Genomic DNA, 15,778 nt, shown 5'->3' with positions numbered 1-15,778 from the left:
AGCAGATTCAGCTGGCCTCATAAGTGTGACTACAATATATGGAAAGGAGTCGATGTGCATTTGGCTATGTCCACGCTAGCACTTATGTCGGCAAAACGTATGTCGGTCAGGGGTGTAAATATTCCAGCTCCCTGAATGACATAAGTTTTGCCGAGATAAGTGCTGGTGTGGACAGCACTATGTCGGTTGGGGAGTGTCTCATGCTAACAGAGCTATGGCTGCTCGTTGTGGGTGAATTAATTATGTTGACGGGAGAGCTCTTCCTCCTTGTCATAAAGTGGCTGCATAAGCTTTCAAGTGTAGACGTGGCCTTAGTCTTTGTATGGCCCACTAAGGAAGGAAGTAACCAATCTGTTGTTTCTGCTCATGCAGGTAGAATCTGGAGGCTTCGTACAGTGGTCACCATTTGTCAGCTGTGTCATAAACAGATAGCTAAGGGTTAATGTCTCTTTCACCTGAAGCACCTGACCAGAGGACCAACCAGGAAACAGGATTTTTTCAACTCTGGGTGGAGGGTTTTTTGTGTGTGAGTCTTTTGTTCTGGGTCTTCTGCCGGAATCTCTCTCAGCTATGAAAAGGATTTCTATTTCCTGCTTTCTAATCTTCTGTTTACAAGTTGTGAGTACAAATATAGTAAGACAGTAAGGTTTCTATTGTTTTCTTTGTATTTACATGGATATAGTTGCTGAAGTGCTTTAAATTGTATTCTTTTTGAATAAGGCTGTTTATTCATATTTCTTTTAAGCAATTGACCCTGTATTTGTCACCTTAATACAGAGAGACCATTTGTATGTATTTTTCTTTCTTTTTTATATAAAGCTTTCTTTTAAGACCTGTTGTAGTTTTTCTTTAGTGAGGAACTCCAGGGAATTGAGTCTGCAGCTCATCAGGGAATTGGTGGGAGGAAGAAGTCAGAGGGAAACTGTGTGTGTTAGATTTACTAGCCTGACTTTGCATTCCCTCTGGGTGAAGAGGGAAGTGCTTTTGTTTCCAGGACTGGAATTAGAGAGGGTGGACTCCCTCTGCTTAGATTCATGGAGGTTGCTTCTGTGTCTCTCTCCAGGAGCACCTGGAGGTGGGGGGGGGAAGGGAAAAGGTTTATTTCCCTTTGCTGTGAGACTCAAGGGATTTGGGTCTTGGGGTCCCCAGGGAAGGTTTTTGGGGGGACCAGAGTGCCCCAAAACACTAATTTTTTGGGTGGTGGCAGCAGTACCAGGTCCAAGCTGGTAACTAAGCTTGGAGGTTTTCATGCTAACCCCCATATTTTGGACGCTAAGGTCCAAATCTGGGACTAATTTATGACATGGTGGCAGCGTTTATGGGAAAGATATAATCCAGAAGCCAGTAGGAATATTATATTTTTCTTTTCTCTGCTAGGGGCTTTTTAGCAGAGAGAAACAGTTTGGTTTTAAGAGGGAACCAGAGAGAATTTTTTTTTCTGCTCTCTCTGGCAGTTGTGGCTTGCATATTAAGCAAGAAACCATTAAGGGGCTGTTAAGGGTCTTTTGTGACAATAGCACTCCCATTAGGAGGCAGATACCAGCACTATACTCATGCAAAGCTTCATACAGTGGTCGCCATTTGTCAGCTGACATGTGGTTTGTATTGTAATAATAGTGGGAGATTGGACTCTGCCTACAGGAAGGAGTGCGTAGACTTGAGTGGACAAAGGGAAGCTGCTGAGTTTATTGTAATAAATGAGCCTGTAAATTCCAGCAGGCTAGGAGCTGTAGAAATGAGAAGATGAAATTAGATTGTGGTTTGTGGTTTCTCAAAAGCTGCCCAAAGACTGGAACATGCTTGCCTGCTCTGGGAGTGGGTAGGAAACAGCTGTTACACTGAGTAACAGAAATGGAATGAAGGTTTTTGTTCTGGTCTGTATCACTGTGAGAAGTAAGCTCTGTCCTTGCTGACAATAGTAATCTCCAGCTTTGGAGCTTTTCCTGATTTCTGTTGGTACCAGGCCATATAGATATAAGCATTGGCAGTGGCTTTGCAGCAGATAGTGGCTGTGTCTCCAGGAGACACTGCAGGGATTCTGGAGTCTGAGTCATCACAATCTGCCCATTGGAATCTGGCAGAAAGGAAAAATATTATAAGAAAAATTAGGAGAATCAAATTAAATGCTATTAAAAAAAGGAAAACTGCAAATATTTATTGACTAAATTTCAGTTGAACAAGTTAATTACATTGAAGTCTATATCCACTGGAAATGTCTACTTGTGATCTCATGGGATGAAGAATTAATGTTGATTTGATGACGAGCTCTATTATAACTAAATCATGGTGAGAGATTATCATCTTAATCTAATAACTCCCCTGGCGGTGTTCTTACCCTGAATCCAGAGCACTAGGAGCCAGATTAGATGAGTCTGTGAAATCATCCTGATTCGTCAAGTCTGACAGACACTGAGAATCTAAGACATAAAGTCTGAAAAATAAAATTTTTATATCTGCCCGGCATTGAAAGAGGTTGCTGCTCAGGCAGAAATATTGAAAGCAGCTGCTCTGTATAAATGTGCATTCCCTGTGGCCCAGTGCAGAGGGTGTGGAGAGAGAGCCATGTACAGCCTCTGGTCTGAGAATGGAGTGTCTATGAATGAAGCAGGGTATTATTGCTCATATGTCAGCTAGGGCTTTGATAATCATTATAAGCTTTAGGTGAACATCCAGTGTTTGTGGATGTATCATTGATAAGTTACAGCCAGATTCTGAGTAGTACCTTACCTTCAGAAGCAATCGTTCTGATTTTGGTGGCACTGCTTGTGCAGGAAGGTACTATTCAGCTCTTTAGTTACTGTGTTTAGATTAGAGTTGGGTCTGAACCAAAATTCCAGGTTGAAGCTGCTCCAGACTGCGGAAGAGTTTGGCTGTGCACCTGGAGGTAACTGTCACGGCTGACCCCCTCTCTCTTTAAAGGACTAAACCAAAGTGCTGAATCCAACCTCCTTGAAATATTAATAAATGTGGCTCTCAGTCTGTCTCCAGTACATGCCACTTTTGCCCATCTGTAGCTTGGATCGTGCAGCACATTCATGGACAGGCCATCAGGTTTCTGGATAGTTCACACCTAGAGTCACCTGGAATAGCCATGAGCAGAGCAGTGAGATAGGAAGGGCTGTAAGGTTGAATGAGATATAAGCAATTAAAGATCTTGCTGAAAAATGCCATTTTCCATAACAACAACTGGGTCCATTTACGAAGTTTGCGTGAGACTGGTGCTGGATTGACAGCTTTGGGAAGAGAAGACCTCGGACCTGACCATCTCCTTCCATGGGGAGTGGAAGTAAACTGTGCGTGGACCCTCTCAAAGAACTTTCTCCAATCCAGTCTGTTGCCGGGGTCCTTGTGCAAGAAGCAGCGCTTCTGCCCTCAAACACTGCACAGCATAGGGGATGCACAGGAAGTCAGGGTAAATAGTGCTTCTGTGTTGGCTCTAGGGCTGTCTGCTTTTCTGCATAGTCCTGAGCCACTGGGACCATGCTGACAAGGTTTCCCCTGGCTGGCCTCCCGTGGGGTCCTCCACCACTCCCAAAGGCACACACGGGTAGCTGTGGCAGAGTTAATGTTCACTCAGGTTACATTAGGTCTCTCAAGTCTTTGGAGGAGCTTGGTCAAGTTACTTCATGCCTGCCGCAGTTTTCTCCATCTGTAACTAAGTGGCTTTTCCTGTAGAACACTTCGAGATCAGTGCACAAGACCAGCAGAGAAACGCTAAGTACTATTATTTCATAGCGCAAGACTGTTCCATAGGCTTTTGCTGCTGTGGTCTTGGTGGTGCTGGGAAACGAACTCATTAGCCACGACAACTGCTGGCTGGTGCATGTGTTTCTTTCCTTATACATATGTTAGCAAGTTAATAGAGCGCACAGAAACTAACCAATGGGCTCCTGCTGGAGAGTTTTTGAAGGAATGTTGAGCTGACTGTTTTCCATCAAAGGAATCAGAGTAAATGGATTTTCTTCCAATTTATACCGGCTTAACTCAGAGAAGAATCTGACCCTTATTTGTGTTTTTTTTTTAAATTCGCTAACAGCCAAAAGGTTATAAATTTAATACACTCCACTTCTCTCTCTCTAGTTTGTCATCTTGCTTGTCAGCTGATTGGAGCAGACAAGCAGATGAATAGTGCTGTAATTTGACGGAACAGTATATAGAAGAGACAAGAATAGTATGTGAGGGATTTAAGTCTATTTGCTGCATGTGGTGTGGTAGAGACTGGTCTCAGATTTTGCTGTAACCCCCAGGAAAACCCTTCCCTGTTACATGTCCTGACTTTATCTAAACCATCAAATGTTCCTTACTGTTATGTAAGAATGAAATAAAAATGTTTTCATCCCATGCTAGCAGGGCTTAGCAGGGGTCGGCAACCTTTCAGAAATGGTGTGCCGAGTCCTCATTTATTCACACTAATTTAAGGTTTCGCATGCCAGTAATACCTGTTAATGTTTTTAGAAGGTCTCTTTCTATAAGTCTATAATATATAACTAAACTATTGTTGTATGTAAAGTAAATAAAGTTTTTAAAATGTTTAAGAAGCTTCATTTAAGATTAAATTAAAATGAAGAGCCCCCTAGACCGATGGCCAGGACCCAGGCAGTGTGAGTGCCACTGAAAATCACACATGCCATGGGGGCGGGGGGAGAAGGGGGGAGGACTGTGAAGATTAAGTCAAAAGAAAGCAGCGGAATGGTGCCTGAAGTGTGACCCTAGCACTGTCCCCATATGGAGAGTATCAGGTGCATAAACACCGTGAGTCCGTACGTGAAGCAGCTGATTCACAGAGCAAAGCCAATGGAATAGTACAGCACTAATCTGTCCTACAGATTTGTACGCAGTTTGATCGCCCGCAAGCAAAACCCTTTGAGAGAGTGAGTGTTGCTCAAGAGCCCTTGGTATCTGAAGCACTGATTATAGCAGAGAGGTTCAGATTTCACAAGTGGCATCAGCTTGCACGTGAATCTATTTCCTCCTTGGCGGCAGGGTTAAAAAAGATTGTCATAACACTGTGCTTTTAGGGATGGGCTTAACGGGGCCCTAAGAGAAAATTGTGTGAGAGTTGCTTAATGAAAGCATACAGAAGAGGCTTCTAACTGAGGAAAATCTGACTTTTAAAGGCTCAGCAGAACTTGGACTAGCAATGGAAAGTGTGGCATGGGAGCTAAAATGGAAGTAGGAAGGCATACACTATCTGTAACCCCAGCCAAGAGCTGGTCCACTCAGCAGACAGACCCATGTTATCTGTATGGTAAAGGGTTCCACACTCCCCGTGACTGCTGATTTAAACATGCCTGTTGCAGACACTGTAATAAAAATCGGCATATCCAAGCGGTTTGGCTCGCTGAGAGAAATAAGAAAGAGTATAGGGTATAGATAAAGGAATATCAGTGTATACTCTGTGGACAGAGGCAGAAGTGACACACAGTGCAAGAGTGGGGTAGCCAGCCTGGATACGTATAGCATGAGGAGAAATGGAAGTCAGCGATCTGGTTGACCGTGCAGGTGGTGGGAAAAACACTCAACATGGAATTGGACGCAGGCCCACAGTATCCACTGTCTCTCACTCAGAATATAAGAAAACTTTGAAAAATACCATATTGAGGGAGACACCAATGTTGGTAAAAAAACTATTCAGGAGCAAAGATAGTGCCAATTGGAGTGATGCAAGTGAAGTGGAATATAACAATAAGCAATGTTTTTTAGACTCGTATGTCATTGAGAAGAGGGGACTGGCCCTGTAAGGCTGTGAATGTTTACATAAGGTTCTCCTGGACTGGAACTCTGTTAAGATGCTGCCTACTTTAAAAAGTGGCCTGGAGTGAGTTGGGAGCTCCTACAATTCCAACTGTAAACAAAAAAAGAAGAAGAAAGAAGTGGTGCAGTAAGAGTATGTGGAGATTTTAAGGTCAGCATAAACCTGAACTGAACGTTGAAAAAAAAAAAGCCTGCCTCAAATTGAAGACATTTTTGCTACACTAGCAGGTGGACAATGATTCAGCAAAATTGATTTGTCACAGATATACCTACAATTGGAATTTCTGAAACAGTCTAAGGCATACCTCAAAATCAATACACAAATGAGTTTGTACCGGTACGACAGACTAGTGTTTCGTGTTCCTTCAGCTCTTGCTACATTACAGTACAGCAAGTTTTGCAAGATATTCCATGAATGGTGGTGTTTGGATGATGCTTTTGTGACCAGTGGAAGTGATGCATAACATCTGGAAACCCTGCAAAGGATATTAAAATGTATAGAAGAATATGGGTTATGACTTATGAGTCAATCACATTAAATACAAATTTGTCAAGGACTCAGTAGCTTATAATGTCCCCAATTATTGTGGGGACATTATTGATGCACAAGGTCTACTGGACTGCCAGAACAAAACATGAGTTACAATGATCATCAGTTTAGTTCAGAAGAGTTTTAATGGTTCATGAAGAAAAATGTTATTAGACATATCACCTCAGCCCCATATCACCCAGCCACCAATGGCTTGGCTGAAAGGTCTGTGCAAACTTCTAAGCAAACACTGCGATCCAGGGAATATGACATGGTGTCTTTACAGCAGAAACTGGCATGCTTCTTGCTAGCATAATGAAATGCCATGATAAACCAAACATCTGGAATGCTGTGTATGTGTCAAGTATAATTCCCAATTCTGGACCTTAGAGGCTAAAATATGGGTACTAGCATGAATTCCCCTAAGATTAATTACCAGCTTAGATCTGATAGGCTGCCACCAATCAGGAATTTTTAGGGCCTGATACCCTCTGGTCCCCCCAAAACCTTCCCAGGGGACCCCAAGACCCAGATTCCTTGAGTCTCACAACAAAGGGAAATAAGCCATTTCCTCCCACCTCCCTTCTTCCTCCCAGCTCCTTCTCGCCCTGGGAACACTAGGAGATCGCCTGATTCAACTTTTTGAATCACCACACCGAGAGGAGTGTTACCTTCTCCCTCAGCCAGAGGCAATACAAGCTGCATGAATATAACCCAAAGAGAAAATTTATCCTTCCCTTCTCCCCACCAATTCCCTTGAACCTTAACTAGGAGAAAAAAATTAAACAGGTCTTAAAAGCAAAACTTTTAATAAAAAAGAAAGAAAAAAGTAAAAGGTATATCTCTGCACTTTAGATGGTAAACAGTTACAGGGTCTTTCAACTTATAAACAATAGAAAGAAACTTTCTCCAGCAGAAACACAATTTAAGCTACTTCCAGCAAGTACACATATGTAAATGAAAAAAACCCCAAATTAAAAGACTATGACCGCCTTTTCTTACTCACAATTCTGAACAGATAAGAGACTGTAGCAGGGAGATTGGCAGAAACCTGGTTGCACCTCTAGCCCCATCCAGGACCCAGAGAGAACAAAGCCAAACCCCAAACCCACAAACAAAGGCTTCCCTCCCATGAGATTTGAAAGTATCTTGTCTTCTGATTGGTCCTCTGGTCAGATGTTTGGGGTCCCTGTTTGTTAACCCTTTACGGGTAAGAGATACATTAACCCTTAACTATCTGTTTATGACAGTATGGGCTAATATTTCAGGTCACACTTGAACTTATTGAAGCCAAACCTACATCTAAGTCAAGCTAAGGCATGAGGGAACAATGAACCTTGTCATCTACAAGTGGGTCAAACAGTATTTGTGCATTTATTGGGGACCCAGTACCGGGGGTCTGGCAAATGAGTCCTTTGTCTTATACAGTACAAGTGTCACTCAATATGTTTTGGTGCCACCACATCAACCAATTGCAAGATTCGGGGGTGATTCTGTGGCTAACAAAAGAAGAAAAATTTGGAAAGCTGCCACTTGTTCCAGCATTGGTGCTCCAGCTTGAAGCCACAACAATATGCTGGAAAGCAGCTGTGCTGAACAACCAGTATCATCTGAGGGAACGTGTGCATATGTTCTTTCAGACATGCCAAACTCTTCCTCAGCCCCACAAACATGTCAAGTGCCCTCATCTAAAGGAGAAAATATGGCTTTGTGCTTTTTCCCATCTGAGGCCACTTGTGAACCTAATAAGTGCCCAGGGGCCCCATGTTGCTGCCACCTTCCCTCTAGCAAATGAAGGATGGACACAGCCAATAGCTCCTGTCTGTGTGATTCCAAGTGGGTCGCTAGAGAGTAGCTGGAGTTGTTCCTTCATTCCAGAAGGTGAGCTTGATGCCCCTTTGACCCTTCTACACTTTGCTAGCTCTGGAGTTCTGGACCTCCACACGACAACACTGCCTGTAAAGCACTGGGAGGGCTATGTCTGTTTTACTCCTGAAATGCTCCAACTGGGGAGCAGCAAGTAAGAATTATTTTGGTCAATTGGAGAGTAAAGCCATTTATGCAGGAAAAAATGCCTCCAATTCAGTGGCTGGCAGAAAAACAAGAACAGAACCCCAAACTTTCTTTACCAAATGAAAAAAGCCTCCAGCAGCAAAGTTTAATGACAGTACTGTATAGTCAACTGTCCTTTCAGAGTAGCAGCTGTGTTAGTCTGTATCCGCAAAAGGAATAGGAGTACTTGTGGCACCTCAGAGACTAACTGTCGTCGTTTCTCCAAGTGGTCCTGTTACACACAGTCTTCCAAGTATTTTCTTAATGTATGAGCAGATGTTCCTGTCATAAACAGATAGCTAAGGGTTAATGTCTCTATCACCTGGAAAGGAGTAACCTGAAACACCTGACCAGAGGACCAATCAGGAAACAAGACTTTTTCAAATCTAGGTGGAGGGAAGTTTTGGGTGTGAGTTCTTTGTCCTTTGTCTTGTGTCTGTGCCCTCTCGGCTATGAGAGTGATTTTTCTTTCTCCTGGCTTTCTAATCTCTGTTTCCAAGTTGTAAGTACAAGATAGTAAGACAATAAGGTTTATATTGTTTTCTTTTGTATTTAGATGGGTGTAGTTGCTGGAATGTTTAAATTGTATTCTTTTTTGGATAAGGCTGTTTATTCATTTTTTTCTTTTAAGCAAATGACCCTGTATTTGTCACCTTAATACAGAGAGACCATTTTTATGTCCTTTTCTTTCTTTTTATATAAAGCTTTCTTTTTAAGACCTGTTGGAGTTTTTCTTTAGTGGGGAGTCCAGGGAATTGAGTCTGCAACTCACCAGAGAATTGGTGGGAGGAAGAAGTCAGGGGAAAAATCTCTTTGTGTTAGATTTACTAAGCCTGACTTTGCATATCCTCTGGGTGAAGGGGGGCGGGATTAGACCTCTCGGTACTTCTGTTTCCAGAACTGGAAATAGAGAGGGTGGAGTCCCTCTGTTTAGACTCACGGAGCTTGCTTCTGTGTATCTCTCCAGGAACCCAGGGAGGGAACATCTGGAAGGGAGAAGGGGGGGGGAAATGGTTTATTCCCCTTTGTTGTAAGACTGAAGGAATTTGGGTCTTGGGGTCTCCAGGGAAGATTGTTGGGGGGACCAGAGTAACTAGCTTGGAGGTTTTCATACTAACACCCATATTTTGGACGCTAAGGTCCAGATCTGGGAAAAATGTTATGACAGTTCCCTTTTGGGAAGAACTGCTGGGTTATTGATAGTTTGGGTTATGCAGGGCTCTGAGGAAAGGGAGCTGTGTGAGCAGGAGCAGAAGAGGTTGCTCTGTCTTAGTCTCTGATTATATTCTGATTTGCTCCCTGGAACATGTGCATTGGTGCTGGGATGAGATTCCTGATAGAGAGGTTTGCCTGCATACTGTTTTTCATGACTTCTCTTTCAGGACTGGTGTATGTGAGTAAATAAAACAGGTTGAGCTTAGTATTCTTAAACTCGACATCACTAATTTCTGTTATGCCTGGTGTTGGAAGGCTGCCAAAATGCTGTCTGAAATGTAGTATAGCAAATATGTATCATAAGCAGCTGCTAGAATGAAAGGAACAGGATGGGGAGGTTTTTGTATTGGTCTGTATCACTGTGGGTGAGCTTTGATACTGCTGACAGTAGTAATCTCCAGCATCTTCAGCTTCAACTCTGCTGATTGTGAGAGTGTAATCAGTGCCAGAGCCACTGCCGCTAAACCGGTCTGGGATCCCAGAGGCACGGTTGGAAGCATCATAGATGAGGAGCTTTGGAGCTTGTCCTGATTTCTGTTGGTACCAGGCTAGTAAGTGATAGCTACTCCAGGTGAGGCTTGAACTGGCTTTGCAGTTGATGGTGACTGTGTCTCCAGGAGACACTGCCAGGGATTCTGGCATCTGAGTCAGCACAATCTGCCCACTGGAGTCTGAATTAACAAACAGAATATACATTAGTATGTACGTGCATAGTGTCTCTCTACATGGTGTTTTTGTCTCTATGTGTAGTTTGTACATTTGGCGTATCTCTCAACAGTATAGATAATTCAAATACCCAATATTTTGTCTTGATAGATATTCTCATGTGCCTCTTTCCATACTTCTGATAGTTCATCTTCTGAGAATAACGTTCATAAGAAGTTTGAGGTAGTTCTTTTATTCCACATTATTTTCGATTGCTTGTGTTTTTATCAAACCTGTTTTTTCTCTTAACTGTAGTCAGGAGACCAGCATTTCAGAAGTTACTGTCACTAAGTCAGGAATGTTTACAGATCAATAATAAACATTTCTAGAGCTCTTAAATTTTTCTGTGGATCAGTGTGACTTAAATTATCCAGTGCCCCCTTCATTTGATTCTTACCTTGGACCCAGAGCACTAACAGCCAGATAAGCTGAACCTGAGAGATCATCTTGCTACGTCTGACTGGCCCAGTGCTGATCAACAAATTGTAACCAATGAAATGGAACATTTATAAGGGCTCAGAGCTGCAGAGCAGTGTTACTTGGGTGTGAGATATGCAAACTTAGTTCAGAGATGGAAATTTCCATGCGAGCTAAAAACATGCAGAGAAAGGGAAGTAAAAGAGGCCATGAATGAAATCAGCAAGTCCAACCTTATGGACCCTGGGGCAGCATCCTCAATTTGTGTTCACGTGGCAGTTCTGATAATAGTGAAGCTGGCCGCCAGAGGTACCTATCTTGCTCAAGACCCTCTTCTCTTGAACAAATCTAGATTAGGTTGCAGTTCCTGTTCCTCGCTTTGTGTTGAAATGGCATTTGTCAAGGTGGAATGGGAATCAATGCTCTCAGCTCATCAGTGTTGCTCAGCTGCTTGTTAAAATTTAAATGGTTCTTCTAGAAATCTCCTCAAAAAGAAAATATTAGTGATCTCCCTGCATCAGGGGATCTGCACAGGGAGCTAACATTCCCTTTCCTACTACTTCCTACTGGATTTATAAGTTTATTACCTCAGAGACCGTACTGTTATGCACAGTGTTGTGGGAACCTTAATCCTGAATCTCCTATTTTGCCCTTAAAATCCCAAAAGTAACAGTGTATAGGAATAGGCTAATGTCCCATTAAATGGTTTGGGAGCCCTGTAGCAGAGCTCCCAGTGTTCTTCATGACGTTGTATAACTAGACCATGATTTTTATTCCTGGAGATTTAAAGTTAGACTCTTAAATTCATATTTCAGCCCTTAAACTGTCTGGCCTCCTTTTCAAAAACATGGAGCTCTCAGCTACCACTGAAAAGAGAGTTGAATGTGGCCATCTAGTGTCAGTTGTGGGGAAGTTTAGCTTCTTCTTTCAGGAGGATAGATATGCAACTCAGCTGCTCTGGAAATGGCCATGCCTGGTGTAGGTGGGTAGAGCTCACTTCAAAGAAATACTGTATTTTTGCACAAGCAAACCAAATACTCATAACCCCACCAAAAATACCTGTCAAAAATGACACTCGGTAGTGTGAAAAACATGTTACACAAATAACTTCTTTATATCCTGAAAGATTAATTTACCTGCCAGTGTCAGAAGACAGGATCCTGGGTTAAATGGACCACTAGGCTGACCCAGTATGGTCATTCTTATGTTTTGACCTGTTAAAAGAATAGATAACGGAAGTGAATACACTTGATTTTTCAATGTCTTTAAATTGATTTAGCAACATAGCACTGTGATGTTACCTGATTAAAATATGACCAGGCAGATCATTGTTGCTGCCACTATTATATAATTGCAACAAATCATATACAAAGTGTGTCAAGTGAGGTGTCAATAGAAAAGTTATGATTTGCTACATTTGATTATGCTTATTGTATGCTTGTATCATTTTTGTATCTGAAGTTATGAATATTAACTATGTATCTGTATTTCAAATGTTTGCTCCTGTGGAAACACCAACAAGTTGTGTAGCTGGCACATTGTGAAGAAACTGTTCAAGTTGAATGGCCCATCAAAGAACACCTAACACAATGGGAAACGCCTATCTTCACTTAATGATCTATTCTGTGAACATTCTAACTAGAGTATGGAGGATGGCCTGTACTAGAACTAAGCAAAGCATGCATGGACATGTGACTTGCTCCTGTGACTCCAAACATCCTCTTGTTACCTGTAAGTTTCCACAGTGAGAACAATGGGTTTCCCTTCACTTGGCAGAAGGTATAAAAGGCTCTGGAAACATCTCCATTTTACCTCTTTCCTGCTCAGATCTCTCGACTATGAGCTTATACTAATGGGAGCATTCTAACCAAAGGACTGAGTTTTTTAATTCTTACCAAGTCTGGGGAAGGTGATTTTTGTTCCCTGGGCAGGTAAATATTTGCAAGGCTGATTGTAAATCACACATTCACTCTGCCCGACGGTTTGTTCTGTTGCTAGTAAGCAGTGTGCCATGAGAGCATACGCATAAGTTAAGGAAGCCGAAGATGTGAATTCTAAATCTGACACTGACTCAGTGTGTGGCTTTAGGCAAGGCACTTCATCCTTCTGTAAAATGGGATGATAGTGTTACCGACCTGGGAGGGTTGTCTGTATAATGCTGAGACCATATCAAATATTATCACTGTTTATATTAAGTCATAGAATGAAGCTTAGCATGAGCAGATAATGAAATGCTCCTAGCTCTGCAGGAAATCTATGTATACCAGAGTGTGGGGGCCATTTAGGATAAGGCCTAAGGAAGGGCAGGAGAAATGCAGCAGGATTTGCTGCTAGCCACATCCCCTGGTGCTGAGGATGAATAAGGATATGGCTACACTTGAAGATTCGAGTGTGGTCGCAGCGCCAGCGCTGCAGGTACTCCACATCCTCTGTGGGTGTAGCTTGCAGCGCTGGGAGCCACGGTCCCAGCGCTGTGGCACTGTTTACACTGAGGCTTTACAGTGCTGTATCTTGCAGTGCTGAGGGAGGTGTATTTTTCACACCCCTGAGCGTGAAAGTTGCAGTGCTCTAAAGTGCCAGTGTAGCCATGGCCTAAGGGCGATGGAGGCTGCTGTAGACTTGTTGGAGAGACTACCTCCACAGCTAAACCCCTGCAGAGAACAGCAGCATGGTACTTAGGCTTTGTGCTGCTGCCCAGGGCTAGGTGACTAGCAGATAAGGTGTAACTGCTACTTGCTAAAAACTGAACTGGAGTCAGCACTTTTCCTCTCCTATTTGAGATTGTCTGAAATCTAGACCAGATTCTGTAGGTCAGTGAAATACAGAAGTGACTCAGGAATTGTAGTGTAGACAGTCCTTTTCTCTGTCCCATCTGTGAGCTGTCTTATGAGCATGCACCAGATTGTGGAAAGGGATCTCACTGCTTTATGCTTGTATGGGGAGGGAGACAGACACTCTGCTCATTCTGCTTACACAAGTAATTTCTGGATGCAGTGGTAGGTCTAACATTTCAGATGACAAATGGCTATCTTGTAAAGTTAGTGGGAAATTAGATCCAGTGTATAAGAGCAAATACTCTTCAGTAGTTAAAAGGAAGCTATTAATAATCACCCTGAAAAAATCCAATTATTGTGCTACTACAGTGCGGGGGAGCTGTAGAAATGATAGAAGGAATGGCTAAGGGGTGAGGTGCCTGAAATGGACAGACACTCCACCACTCTGACAAAGCAGCAGTTACAGGAGGAACTGAAGCTGAAGAAAGCAGGGGGGTTTTTGCATTGCCTTGTATCACTGTGAGAGGCCAGCTTTGACCTTGTTGACAATAATAATCTCCAGCATCATCAGCTTCTACCTGGCTGATTGTAAAAGTGAAGTCAGTGCCAGACTCACTGCCACTGAACCGGTCTGGGACCCCAGAGGGACGGGTGGAAGGGCCGTAGATAAGGAGCTTAGGAGCTTGTCCTGATTTCTGTTGGTACCAGGCCACATATCCGCCAGCACTAGAACTGGCTTTGCAGTTGATGGTGACTCTGTCTCCTGGAGACACTGCCAGGGATTCTGGAGTCTGAGTCAGCACAATCTGCCCCTTGGCATCTGGGTGAGAAGAAAAAAATCACATGAAATACTCCTATAAAAATAAATCTGCGAATATCTACTATCTATTTTTCATTTAAACTGTCTAGTTGCATTATTTGTGTCTATTGGAGAGAGCACTCCAGTGAGCTCATGGGACGAAGAATTAATGTAGGTTTGATGAAGAAATCTATGATAATTAAGTCTTGGTGAGAGATTCTTCATCTACTACTTCCATGATGTTGTTCTTACCCTGAATCCAGAGCACTAGGAGCCAGATGAGATGAGTCTGTGAAATCATATTTGTCCCTCTAGTCTGAAAGACAGTGTGAATCTATGGTATAAAGTCTAAGAAATAACACTTTATATGAGTCCTACATTGCAAGGAGATGTCACTCAGGTGGAAATATGCAAAGCAGCTGCCCTCTGTAAATGTCCGTTCTCTGTTCCCCAGTTGAAAGAGAGGATCTTGTATTGCCCTCAGTCTCAGAATGCAGCTTCTGTAGATTGAACTGAGTATTGCACACGTAAAGTCAGCAATGGGTCTTGTTATTAATGTATGTTTTAATGCAGTATTCAGTGTCTGTGTTTCTGTATCACTGGTCACTTTCAGCCAGAATCTGAGAAGCTTCCTTTGTGGAGGGGAGGGATAGCTCAGTGGTTTGAGCATTGGCCTGCTAAAATCCAGGAATATGAGTTCAATCCTTGAGGGGGCCACTTAGGGATCTGGGGCAAAAAAAATAGCTAGGGATTGGCCCTACTTTGAGCAGGGGATTGGACTAGATGACTGCCTGAGGTCCCTTCCAACTTTGATATTCCATGAGTATCTTACTTTGTAAGCCCTTTTATTGATATTCATGGGACTGCCTGTGGGCTGAGATACTGCTTAGTATGAGTGTCATTATCTGCCCTTTCTGAGACACACACCTTGTTCAACACCCTCATCTCTAGGCTGCCAATGCAGCCCTTTTACCTCCCTGATCTTCATCTCAGGCCACTTGCCCGTGAATGTTGGGTGATCCTAGTCGCTTTTCCTAACTGTTTCTAGGGCCCTGCAGATCCCTTCATCGTCTTAAACTTTTGGATTTGAAAAACCACTAAACTTCTATTTAACCAGAATAAAAATAACATAACAGTAGCTTTCTAGAACCCTACTATGTCCTACTCTAGTGGGAAAACATAATCGTATAAGAGCCCAGCGGTGCCACCCTTCCTGATCACTGTCTAGTTGTCCACCAGTCTCTGTCACCCTTCTCCCTCTTGACAAAGATCCAAGCAGGCAGTCTTGGTGGAGGTTCCATCCAGGAGTCCAGTCCCCTGTGTCTCTGTGCACCTAACAGCATATGTTCCTCTTGATCTTCGTCCCACAACATACACCATCATACAACTCCACTTAGCATCTCTTGTCCTTTAATAGCATCTTATACTATACCATTTCATATTAGCATAGTCTCTTCTTCACAGTGAGTTAGGCTTTGTCTATATTAATGTTTTGCTGGCATAGCTATACCAGTTGAACTATACTGGCAAACT

General features: G+C 42.8%; 1 long non-coding RNA gene and 2 gene segments (V, D, J or C); 1 reads left to right on the top strand and 2 right to left on the bottom strand.

Moving 5' to 3' along the window:
- LOC115652928 overlaps positions 1-15,778 on the bottom strand; it is a 547,780-nt gene that overhangs the window by 199,337 nt on the left and 332,665 nt on the right.
- LOC115652939 overlaps positions 1-15,778 on the top strand; it is a 147,815-nt gene that overhangs the window by 58,558 nt on the left and 73,479 nt on the right. The gene's annotated exons all lie outside the window — the stretch shown is intronic.
- On the bottom strand, positions 1,831-14,580 carry LOC115652936. The segment is given in 3 exon segments: positions 1,831-1,905; positions 13,994-14,266; positions 14,498-14,580. Coding segments are annotated over 3 exon segments (324 nt in total).

The sequence above is a fragment of the Gopherus evgoodei genome, chromosome 5 (assembly GCF_007399415.2).
Source record: "Gopherus evgoodei ecotype Sinaloan lineage chromosome 5, rGopEvg1_v1.p, whole genome shotgun sequence".
Lineage (NCBI taxonomy): Eukaryota > Metazoa > Chordata > Testudines > Testudinidae > Gopherus > Gopherus evgoodei.
Note: the sequence above shows the minus strand (reverse complement) of the source record. Positions and strands in the feature narration are given on the sequence as shown.